General features: G+C 41.0%; 1 protein-coding gene across 1 annotated transcript in view; it reads right to left on the bottom strand.

Annotated features, from left to right (window-relative positions):
- Positions 1-13,074, bottom strand: part of MED12L (mediator complex subunit 12L) — a 648,568-nt gene that overhangs the window by 184,835 nt on the left and 450,659 nt on the right. The window contains exons 20-21 of the mRNA XM_044291042.1: positions 12,435-12,566; positions 6,172-6,399 (exon numbers count right to left, since the gene is read on the bottom strand). Coding sequence (XP_044146977.1) covers positions 6,172-6,399; positions 12,435-12,566 — 360 coding nt within the window. The remainder of the gene's footprint in view (positions 1-6,171; positions 6,400-12,434; positions 12,567-13,074) is intronic.

Here is a 13,074-nt window from a genome sequence, read left to right as displayed (position 1 = left end):
TGACAGTAAATGCTGGTATTCAGTCCTTATCAGTATACTGAGCTATAGATATGTCGTTTTTATAATCTTTATCATTCATTATGGTTTTTCAATTTGTCCGTACAAAATGTTGGCTGTCCGTGATTTTGGGCTAAGTTGTCCTGAAAAAAGAAAAATTCTGGTTGGCAATCCTGACCACCTTTCTGGACTTGCAGGAGCGCATGCCATTATCATGATTTATAATGGCATGTGCATCTACATGACCTTACTTCTACAGAATCATACTGATAGCTTTATGTCACTAAGATCCTGTGGAAGTAAGGTCATGTAGAGGCACACAGCTTTACAATCATTATAATGCTATGTGCTCCTGTAAGTCCAGAACGAAGGATCATGGTCACACACGGAGAGGGATTCCCACAATGGACTCGCTCATGTGAAACAACCCTCACTCTCCTTCTGCCTTGTCCCCCTATTAATACCTGACTTTTCCATCATCAAGAGCTGGTTATGTATAACATATTTTAGCTGTCTATAAGCTCATCCAATTCGCACTACATATTTATACTTTTTATATTTCGACTAGTGTGTATCAGTCATAGATTTTATTTCTAGTGTTTATTAAATGTTTAATGTTTATGGCTACTCCATGGGTTTGAGAGTAATGATATTTCAATTCTTTGTATGTCTTGCACATATTGCAGTATTGACAATAAAGTGGACTTTGACTTGATGGCATGAATTGTGGGTGGCTGCATATGTTGTGCTGGAGCGGTTATGAAGGTGGTAGCAGTTAGTGTACTGTATGTAGTTGGTAGTATTCATTGTACTTAGGTACATTATTTAGGCTACTTTCACACTAGCGTTTTTACTGGATCCAGCAGGGTTTATCAAAAACACTTCCGTTACTGATAATACAACCGTCTGCTTCCGTTATGAACGGATCCGGTTGTATTATCTTTAACATAGCCAAGATGGATCCATCATGGACTCCATGGACTCCAGTCAATGGACCCGAGCACAATGGAAGTCAATGTGAGAACCCGAGCATTAAACCAGGCACCCCCTGCTCTGAAGAGGGGAGGGTGTCAAGACTCTAGTTCGGCTTAGGAGTCCCTGCTCTGACTCCATATATAGCTATGTCCTTATACAGGGAGTGCAGAATTATTAGGCAAGTTGTATTTTTGAGGATTAATTTTATTATTGAACAACAACCATGTTCTCAATGAACCCAAAAAACTCATTAATATCAAAGCTGAATATTTTTGGAAGTAGTTTTTAGTTTGTTTTTAGTTTTAGCTATTTTAGGGGGATATCTGTGTGTGCAGGTGACTAGTACTGTGCATAATTATTAGGCAACTTAACAAAAAACTAATATATACCCATTTCAATTATTTATTTTTACCAGTGAAACCAATATAACATCTCAACATTCACAAATATACATTTCTGACACTCAAAAACAAAACAAAAACAAATCAGTGACCAATATAGCCACCTTTATTTGCAAGGACACTCAAAAGCCTGCCATTCATGGATTCTGTCAGTGTTTTGATCTGTTCACCATCAACATTGCGTGGAGCAGCAACCACAGCCTCCCAGACACTGTTCAGAGAGGTGTACTGTTTTCCCTCCTTGTAAATCTCACATTTGATGATGGACCACAGGTTCTCAATGGGGTTCAGATCAGGTGAACAAGGAGGCCATGTCATTACACTACGTGCAGAATTATTAGGCAAATGAGTATTTTGACCACATCATCCTCTTTATGCATGTTGTCTTACTCCAAGCTGTATAGGCTCGAAAGCCTACTACCAATTAAGCATATTAGGTGATGTGCATCTCTGTAATGACAAGGGGTGTGGTCTAATGACATCAACACCCTATATCAGGTGTGCATAATTATTAGGCAACTTCCTTTCCTTTGGCAAAATGGGTCAAAAGAAGGACTTGACGGGCTCAGAAAAGTCAAAAATAGTGAGATATCTTGCAGAGGGATGCAGCACTCTTAAAATTGCAAAGCTTCTGAAGCGTGATCATCGAACAATCAAGCGTTTCATTCAAAATAGTCAACAGGGTCGCAAGAAGCGTGTGGAAAAACCAAGGCGCAAAATAACTGCCCATGAACTGAGAAAAGTCAAGCGTGCAGCTGCCGAGATGCCACTTGCCACCAGTTTGGCCATATTTCAGAGCTGCAACATCACTGGAGTGCCCAAAAGCACAAGGTGTGCAATACTCAGAGACATGGCCAAGGTAAGAAAGGCTGAAAGACGACCACCACTGAACAAGACACACAAGCTGAAATGTCAAGACTGGGCCAAGAAATATCTCAAGACTGATTTTTCTAAGGTTTTATGGACTGATGAAATGAGAGTGAGTCTTGATGGGCCAGATGGCTGGATTGGTAAAGGGCAGAGAGCTCCAGTCCGACTCAGACGCCAGCAAGGTGGAGGTGGAGTACTGGTTTGGGCTGGTATCATCAAAGATGAGCTTGTGGGGCCTTTTTGGGTTGAGGATGGAGTCAAGCTCAACTCCCAGTCCTACTGCCAGTTTCTGGAAGACACCTTCTTCAAGGAGTGGTACAGGAAGAAGTCTGCAAGGTAAGAAAAACATGATTTTCATGCAGGACAGTGCTCCATCACACGCGTCCAAGTACTCCACAACGTGGCTGGCAAGAAAGGGTATAAAAGAAGAAAATCTAATGACATTGCCTCCTTGTTCACCTGATCTGAACCCCATTGAGAACCTGTGGTCCATCATCAAATGTGAGATTTACAAGGAGGGAAAACAGTACACCTCTCTGAACAGTGTCTGGGAGGCTGTGTTTTTTTTTTTTTTTTTTTTTTAATTAGTCTTTATTTAATTTTCACACAAGGAACAAATCCACAAAAATCAGGTAAACAGAGATCCACCAGTCCTAATTAATAAGTACAGTTCCTCTTTTTTTTTTTTCTTTCCCTATCTTCTCCCGTTTCCCATCCTACACCCCCCCCCCCCCCCTCCGCGTAGGGACGTGAGAAAAAAAATAAAAAAAAAAAAATTAAAAATTAAAAATATATAAACACTAAAGTAACCACTTTTCCCACACTTGGTCGAGATTTATTGACCTTTTTATATAGTTCTCCATCACTCGTTCTTCTTTAATTAAATTGTCTACCATTTTTCTCCATTGTCCCACTGTCGGTAGATCTACTTTTATCCATTGCCTAAGTATGAGCAGTCTGGCCTGAAACAGTACTTTATTCAAGACCAGTCGAGTTTTTTTATTTAGTTTCAAATGTTCAGTTGCCCCTAGAATACCAATTATTGGGTCATTGGGCAGCCGGACTTTCAGGAGCAAGAATATGGTTTCCATTATTTCTGTCCAATATCTATGGAGCTTGGGACATCTCCAAAAACAGTGTATTAAATCTGCTCTCTCCTCCCCACATTTTGGACACTTATCTGTTGCTTTCACACCCATTCTTTTCAACATCCATGGAGATCGATGTAATCTATGCACTATAAAAAATTGTGAGATCTTATGAGAGCCCCTATCGGAGATTGTAGCATAGTTTCTAAGGGCATCTTTCCAATTTTCTTCTGTAAGGGATCCAAGATCTTTTTCCCATTTTCCTAGAGCTAGCATTGTGATCTTTTTTCTCTTCCCACCCATCAAAAGCCTATATCTCCTTGCTGTTGTTCCTACTCCTTCCCCTACTGTAATGAATTTATCCAACCTATCTGATTTTTCCCTTCTATACCTATCCTCCTGTACCACTGTCCGCAATGCATTCCTAAGTTGGAGATATTTATACGTGTCAGTATGGGGGATCCCAAATTCCAACACCATTGTGTTGAAATCTTTCAACTTGTCTTCCTCAAAGATCTGGTCTAGATATTTCATTCCTTTTTTCTGCCAATCTATATAGTCCCTTATTGTTTCTAAGCTGTGGTTGCTGCTGCACACAATGTTGATGGTGAACAGATCAAAACACTGACAGAATCCATGGATGGCAGGCTTTTGAGTGTCCTTGCAAAGAAAGGTGGCTATATTGGTCACTGATTTGTTTTTGTTTTGTTTTTGAATGTCAGAAATGTATATTTGTGAATGTTGAGATGTTATATTGGTTTCACTGGTAAAAATAAATAATTGAAATGGGTATATATTTGTTTTTTGTTAAGTTGCCTAATAATTATGTACAGTAATAGTCACCTGCACACACAGATATCCCCCTAAAATAGCTAAAACTAAAAACAAACTAAAAACTACTTCCAAAAATATTCAGCTTTGATATTAATGAGTTTTTTGGGTTCATTGAGAACATGGTTGTTGTTCAATAATAAAATTAATCCTCAAAAATACAACTTGCCTAATAATTCTGCACTCCCTGTAGATTTTCTTCTTTTATACCCTTTCTTGCCAGCCACGCTGTGGAGTACTGGGACGCGCGTGATGGAGCATTGTCCTGCATGAAAATCATGTTTTTCTTGAAGGATGCAGACTTCTTCCTGTACCACTGCTTGAAGAAGGTGTCTTCCAGAAACTGGCAGTAGGACTGGGAGTTGAGCTTGACTCCATCCTCAACCCGAAAAGGCCCCACAAGCTCATCTTTGATGATACCAGCCCAAACCAGTACTCCACCTCCACCTTGCTGGCGTCTGAGTCGGACTGGAGCTCTCTGCCCTTTACCAATCCAGCCACGGGCCCATCCATCTGGCCCATCAAGACTCACTCTCATTTCATCAGTCCATAAAACCTTAGAAAAATCAGTCTTGAGATATTTCTTGGCCCAGTCTTGACATTTCAGCTTGTGTGTCTTGTTCAGTGGTGGTCGTCTTTCAGCCTTTCTTACCTTGGCCATGTCTCTGAGTATTGCCCACCTTGTGCTTTTGGGCACTCCAGTGATGTTGCAGCTCTGAAATATGGCCAAACTGGTGGCAAGTGGCATCTTGGCAGCTGCACGCTTGACTTTTCTCAGTTCATGGGCAGTTATTTTGCGCCTTGGTTTTTCCACACGCTTCTTGCGACCCTGTTGACTATTTTGAATGAAACGCTTGATTGTTCGATGATCACGCTTCAGAAGCTTTGCAATTTTAAGAGTGCTGCATCCCTCTGCAAGATATCTCACTATTTTTGACTTTTCTGAGCCTGTCAAGTCCTTCTTTTGACCCATTTTGCCAAAGGAAAGGAAGTTGCCTAATAATTATGCACACCTGATATAGGGTGTTGATGTCATTAGACCACACCCCTTGTCATTACAGAGATGCACATCACCTAATATGCTTAATTGGTAGTAGGCTTTCGAGCCTATACAGCTTGGAGTAAGACAAGATGCATAAAGAGGATGATGTGGTCAAAATACTAATTTGCCTAATAATTCTGCACTCCCTGTATGGAGTCAGTGCTTGGGGACACCTCAGTGTATTTAAATCTAATTTAGCCTCTATTTCTGAAAAGTTTCTGGTGGGATTCGATCTCATAACCTTCTACATTACAGCCAAGAATCTTAACCACTACACTATAGAGCTGCATGGCCAGTTACTTAAAAAAAAAAAAAAAAAGAGAGACTTCTGCTGTATAGGAATACTTACTAGTAGTAAATATTCCTATACAGAAGAAGTCTCATATTTTTTGGTTTAAGTAACTGGCCATGCAGCTCTATAGTGGTAGTGGTTAACATTCTGGGCTGTAATGTAGAAGGTTGTGAGTTCGAATCCTGCCAGAAACGTTTCAGAAATAGAGGCCAAATTAGATTTAAATACACTGACTCGAGCATCGTGCCCGAGCACAAGCGATATTTGGCCAAGCATAACTATGCTCGCCCAACACTACCTATGACGGATCTCAACACTGGAAAACTAAAAAGCTACTGTGAAAGTAGCCTTATGTGGTATGTTGGTGACGCCATCAATTCTACTGTGCATGGATGAATTAATTATACGGTGTGTGGCAGTACTAATAGGCCACTAAATAGTTGCATCAATTTACCTTTACATAGTTACATTATATGGGTTGACCAAGATAACAACATTGATGACCTGTCCCTAGAATAGGCCACCATTATGAGATTGGTTGGGGTCTGGATCACAGCATCTCCACCAATCCGGTGTCTGGAGAGGCTCGGGTATCCAGGAACGTCTTATTCTCATTAATGGTTACACAGTAGTGATAAATTCCCTTGTATAAAGGCGACTGTACACAGAGCTTACCTTTCTGCATCTTGGTGCCCCATACAAACATTCATGAGGACATTACATACAAAACTGTAGCGATTTGCTGCATTTTCACTGAGAATCTTTCCCAGCATCATGTGGTTAATATTGTGAACAGAAGGGTCCTCTATAAAGTCTGCCATGAAGTCCGGATCCCACAACACATTAGAGTTGGAAGGCTGTACGCTGCTGTATATTGTCTGCTTTACCTTTGAACAAGCACTACTGGAGAGGAGGAAACAATGGAGACAGAAGGTTATTTCTAATCAGTTGAAATTTTGAGAGGAACTTAAGCTGTTTACAGAAGCAATACCAGTGTGCCAAGGTGATCCCTGAACCTGGCATTAGGCAGTGGCCATTACTGGCAGCTCTCAGTGGAGATACAAATATGTAATGAAGATAATGGATGGCTGAAATCTCATTAATTGATTTAAATTAATGGTACAGATTTCTGTGAACCAGAAACAGCAACAAGCTGTGGGTACACTAGAGCGGCTCCCCGGGACAGAGGGCTGAAGTGTAGGTTTAGTTTTATTTTCACATGGCAACCAGCGCCCCGTAATCTAATCACCTATAGGAAAAGGCAATGGCCTCTCTGGTGGCTGGGACTGTGGGAGTGCGCATAAGACACAGCTTTTTCCTATAGCGTGCAACAATGACCACTGCTGCTGGAGTGCAGGGTGGTCATAACCATGGAAATGAGAAATGTATAATGTGATGGAAAAATGAATCAAGCAAGCAAATGAAGCAATATGCAAAATCACAATACATTAGTAAGTGCCTTTTATTAACTTCGAATCAAATTGAAGGCCCTAGATGGGACCCTCGGGATAATTGCAACAAAATCCAAAAATGGTCAACTGACCAAAAAGAAATCCCTTTAGGGGTCCCAACCCAATATATGTACAAATTAAAACTACATCTTTATTTTGTCATCCTTAAAACCTTATAAATGTGAAAAAAGGAAAATCATGTGTAAATAAAACTATCAGAGGACAGTGGAACTGGGACACCAATAGTTATTATAAACTGGAGGGAGGAAGATATTTGTGCATGAAGTCTCCTTTTTGTGTTTAAATAAACACTATTTCTATTTTGTTTTTGTGGTGTTATTATGAGTATGTATTCACTGTCTATTTACACTATACAGTGCCTTCTTTATACACTCTCTGCTACTACTCAGCAGAAATTATATTGGGTGGGGGTGCGAATAGACCAGCTGTATTTGGTCTGAGATGTGTGCTACCAATACTATTCTATAACCAATGTCAGTGCTGCTCAGATAGACCACATTATCTGACGGTCTGTTATCATGGCGCTTCATTATTCTTGTAAGCTGCATTCTGTTGTCAAACGCCTTGCATATTGTAAACGCACACTGCTAAATACATATTCACACAAGCCTACATTGCTCAGTCCGATACAATGTGGCTACCACACTGATACAGAGTATCTTCTATACACACACAATTCCACAATTCAGGCACTGGGTGTATAGATCACACACATATAATAATAATGGCTGCACACACATATAAGCAGTAAAGCTGAGAAATGGGGATCATTCTAAATTCAAGTGGTATTATACCTACTATAAATGGATCAATGGAAGCTCTTAGCGCAAACTTGTGTCGGGCCCATCTACCAGGCGTCAAGGTGGCTTCCGCAGACGGGTCCCTATCACTAATATACCGCATCTCTTGGACTTATCCAAGTCCACATTATCAGGGCAGTGAAGGAACCAGATACATTTGTACTTTGCTCAGAAGCCCCAGTGTTGGCTTTATGGATATGCACCTATGACTATGAATAAGAATATGCCAGTCTAAATTTTCTTGTAATATATCACACACATACACCTATATCACACACATCACTGTCCCTGTATTGATAGATTTAAACCCTCCACTGTCCTTTGACTAAGGCCTCATGCACACGGACGTGTTCCGCGGCCGAGAGCGGACCGTGGAAACCCGGCCGGGATTCCTGCTGACAGCATGAGCGCACGGCGTCATTGGTTGCTATGACGCTGTGCGCTTCATGCAGCCGCTGCTGTACAGTAATACACTATACTAGTGTGCGGCTGCATGAAACGCACGGCGTCATAGCAACCAATGACGCCGTGCGCTCATGCTGTCAGCAGGAATCCCGGCCGGGTTTCCACATTCCGCTCTCGGCCGCGGAACATGGCTGTGTGCATGAGGCCTAAAACTAAATACACTACACCACCCCTCCCGATGTGTTTCACCAGGGGAGATAAGGGTAATGGCGTCCATGCTCTTGACATAGCCCTGTTAAATAAACATTCATTCCCCGCCCTCCTTCCATTTATTAACTCCCTCTACATGATAAATGCCATTTGCTGAAGTGAGACAACGACGAGGACATGTACGGCCTAGCGAACAAAGCATTTTCATATATATTGTGTTCTGATCGAGTGGGCACAGGAGCTTTGCCAGCTCAATCAGTAAAGGGACCTGGCTGTGACTGACAGCCAGGCCCCTGCTGTATCCCACGGAATTTCTGAAAACACAGATTCTGGCAGATTAATTTCTAAGATTCTAAGATTGATGTTGACCACAGCATACAAGGGCTTTACAGATGGAGAAGGCTTCCTCTGTATCTCCATTGGCTCCCTGTGATGCAATCACAGGGTTCTGATGGTTGCCATGGCACCCAGAAGCCTTCCAAAGGCCTCCTGGCCTCCTGGCCTATCCTGTCAAGTTAACACCATAAAAAAATTACGGGAACAGCTATTTATTGGTCACCTCACTCCCAAAAATCACGATATTCGCGCCCGCCATATTCTTTTACATTGTGAAGAACTTTGACCCATGACACATCCATCAGGTGGTACAGGACAGACAATTGAGACGTTTCAGCACATGGACATACCCCCTACCTTATAAATAAACCTGATCTGGCCGCCATTTTACATTCAGTGTTTTGCCAAGGTAGGGAGAGGTTGCTGTGTGGAGCAGGGACAGACTGTTAGGGACACCAAACGCTAGCTAATAGGGCCACAAAAGTCCTTTTAAGGACTAGTATAGGTGTGCTATCGATATGTGTGATATACTTATATACTTTTCTAATGAGTCAAAAACACATAGATCTATATAGTGATCACCTGGAAGTCAGGGGCTTAGGGGCTAGGGGCTTACTAGGGCCATTTTTATATGGCGGATGGTCTGTGGTTAGGCTATCAGGGCCAGAATAGCACCCCCTGTAGGGCAATATCAGGGACAGTGCTTTGCCCACCCTGTCCTTCAATACCACATCATCATCTAGCCCAGGGATAGATGTTTTTTGCTTTCCCTCCGGGATTCATCAATGTACACTAGAACGCCCAGATTGTGGTAGGACATATGGTTTCTGATTTGGTGCTGCCGAGCACCTGATTTAGTGCCGCCGAACACTTGTTATTGCCTATAACATCTATGCTTTTTGCTTAACTTTAATAATTTGATTTATTTTCATTTTGAGGGATATCTTTTAATAGTAACATTATTAAAGGTTACGTTTTATCTTTATGTATATTCTAATGGATTTCCTTCCTTGTACATTGTTATAATATACTTTCTAACATAGAAAGTATATTGTAGTGCATTTGTATTGTGCGGCAGTTGTGTGCGGTTCTGCTGTGATACCGCAGGTATATAGAGAGACAAGGTTATTGGAACAAATAATTTCTACTGGTGTGATATATCAGTTGCCCCCCCCAAAAAAAATTGATTGAAGCCGGGGTGGTATATACCAATAATATACTTTCTATATAGTGCATTTAAGAAGCGCAATAGGACACATTTAAGAGAATTTCCCTTTAAGACGCATAAAAATGTCCCCTGATTAAGACACATATTGTTTGTTGGAATTTTAGTCATTGATCCCCCTCTAGTATGTCACAGTCCATGTTGTGGGACTATTTGTGCACTTCTACTAAGTATTTGGTGGCTGCAAATATGAGCTGAAGGTTTTTCAGGTTCACCTGCCATTAAAGTGATTGGGGCCCGGCGTGAACTTACGGTTCACGAACATTTGATCGCGTTCGCGAACCGTCCCGGCCGATGTTCGTCCATCACTATTTGTGGTACCCCAGAGTGTGCTCTACCATCCTTATACCCAGCTACTGTCTCTACTAGTCAACAATGCATACCATCATTGCGCATTCCTTTCTGGGTCTTCTCATTTAGTGTCATTGTGCAACAGTTAATGTATTGTATTTTATGTAATGTGCCTGGTGTCTCAGCAGATGGCAGTGTATCTGGCAGAGTACCTTTAGATAAAATGAAACTGACCATTTCATTTTCCCCGCTCCCTTTTGGGCAGAAGTGGGCTAGTCCTGTTTCCCACCAAGGGATGTGTTTCAGGAAGTTGTGAGAGTAGAAAGTTGTAGAGTGAAGTGTGTGGAGGTGCAAACCAGGTGAGGGAGGGAATAGTTCACTCTAACCGCGTCAGAAGTAGGGAAAGCAACTCTAAGAGCAGCCCACTCCTAGGGATTAAACTGACTTTGGAATATAGCAGAGAAAAATGGTGCCAAAGACACCCTCAGTGCACAAGACTAGATGCTCAAGGATATCCCACTGAGCAATCATATCTAATTCTGATAGGAACCAGACTGAATCCAGAGAGTCTAGCACAGCAGCAATAGTGAAGCATACAAATCACCCTGCCAGTGTACCTGTGATCCGCTGGAGCCAAGAACAAAATAATTTCTGTTTGAAATGCTATAAGTTTATTCAAGTAAGCAATGTTAACCTTTACCATGTCTGGACTCTACTTCCTACTTCTACCAACTCTAATGCCTTTATTGCTGCGGAGCCTAACCCTGGAGAACGACAGTGTCCAGGTAGGAGCACCTTGACACAGACAGCACAGCCACGACACCACTTAACATCCTAACACTGGGACATGATCGCTCTGGGGGAGGGGGGGTGGCACACCACATATACCCTAAATTGGTCCACAAACTTCAAGTTGACTTGAGCACTCAGTGTTCGGGCATCAACTTGGCAAATGAGGTCCAGAGTGGATAAATGTAAAGTTATGTATGTGGGTAGTATTAATCTATGTGCTTCATATGTCCTATGACTCCCAGTAACACTGGGAGAGTCACTTGTAGAAAAGGATTTGGGTGTCCTTGTAGATGGTAGATTAAATAACAGCATACAATGTCCTGCTTCTAGGACCAGCAGAATATGTTCATGTATTATAAGAGGCCAGATAAGGATGTAATATTGCCATTTTATAAAGCAATAAAGTAGCCTCATCTGAAATATACAGTTTAGGGGATGGTCTTAGTTAAGAGGAAAGGTTCAAATAATTAAATTAATTTAGCTTTGAGGAGAGGTGTCTATAGGGGGACATAATTAACCTATATAACTATATAAATGGTCCATACTAAAATATGCTAAAAAGCTGTACAATGTTAAACCTCCTCTAAAGACAAGAGGGAACTGCCTCCGTCTGGAAAAAGGAAATCCAGTCTCCAGAGGTGACAAGGCTTCGTTACCATAAGTGCTGTGAATCTGTGAAATAATCTACCTCAGGATGTGGTCACAGCAGGAACAGTTGACAGATGTAAAAAAAATGCTTAGAAGCTTTCTTAGACCACCATATTAAGACTTATGTAAATGTGGAGAATTCTCGTTTTCCGCTTCCATTCTCTTCATCCATCTCTTGGTTGAGCATGGTGGACATATGCCTTTTTTGAACTGTGCTATGTAACCTGTTTTATTTGGCAAACTGGCCATGCATTTCCAGGTTTCTTGGCATCCGTCCATTACTTTTAGTTGGGATTTGCAGTTGATTACACATTGCTCTGAACAATTCTAAATAACCATCTACTTGTATAAATACTTAATTGGATGTAGCTTTCAGGACTGCTGTATCCAAGCAAAACATATTGACTTGGTTATTACGTTAATTAGCAAAGCCCCACAAATGCAGGAGTGTTTGAGGAGAAGAGGGTGGAGGCCTCATCATGGTGGTTACTGGCTATGCTTTCAAACCATGGCTTGCCAAGTACAGAAAAAATGTGAAATTGTCAGTCCCCTGAACTGGAATGAAATGCGAATTCCTGACCAGAGATGCACAACATAGATCTACAAAGGAAGGCTACACAAGGGTAACTTTTTATCTTATTTTCATCTCTATTTGTTGTGCCAAACAAGAAGAACCTTGTTGGTAATGTTTTCTTAAGTTTGATTTTGTTGACTGTGGTGTTGATGATATTATATGTAGATGTCAGTGTCTCCATTTACCTGAATAGATCTCCAAATTTAATCCTTAAATGACTACATGATACATAGAGGTCATACAAATATGCCAGAATACAGCGTTCTGGAGAGGAGCATTCTGATGGATTGACAACATGCTTGACCACACCACACAATCTGCAAAGAGAAAACAGTTAACAGTTGCAATATTTTAGTAAAATCCAGAGTTATTCACACAGTTACAGTACACACAATCCAATAACTTTGTAGCTAGACTTTGCATATTTCTATTCACTTTTTTTTGTTTATTTTGTAGATAACTGATCACATGTAAATCCTGTATTTCTATAGCATCTCCACAAAGTACATTGCTGTACTTGCAATATTTCAGTGGCAAAAACATATCGAACATGGCTCTTCCCTTGTTGAGTACATGTTTGTTTAGAAAAATAAGTAAGTGCATACCATTTATACTGCTATAACTGCAGCGCAGGTGAAAGTCGAAAAATTAGAATATCGTGCAAAGTTCATTTATTTCAGTAATGCAACTAAAAAGGTGAAACTAACATATGAGATAGACTCATTACATGCAAAGCGAGATATTTCAAGCCTTTATTTGTTATAATTTGGATGATTATGGCTTACAGCTTATGAAACCCCAGTCACAATTTTGAGGTACCCTTTG

The sequence above is a fragment of the Bufo gargarizans genome, chromosome 4 (genome assembly GCF_014858855.1).
Source record: "Bufo gargarizans isolate SCDJY-AF-19 chromosome 4, ASM1485885v1, whole genome shotgun sequence".
NCBI classification, from domain to species: domain Eukaryota; kingdom Metazoa; phylum Chordata; class Amphibia; order Anura; family Bufonidae; genus Bufo; species Bufo gargarizans.
The sequence above is the reverse complement of the archived record's forward strand: the minus strand, read 5'-3'. Positions and strand labels throughout refer to the sequence as shown.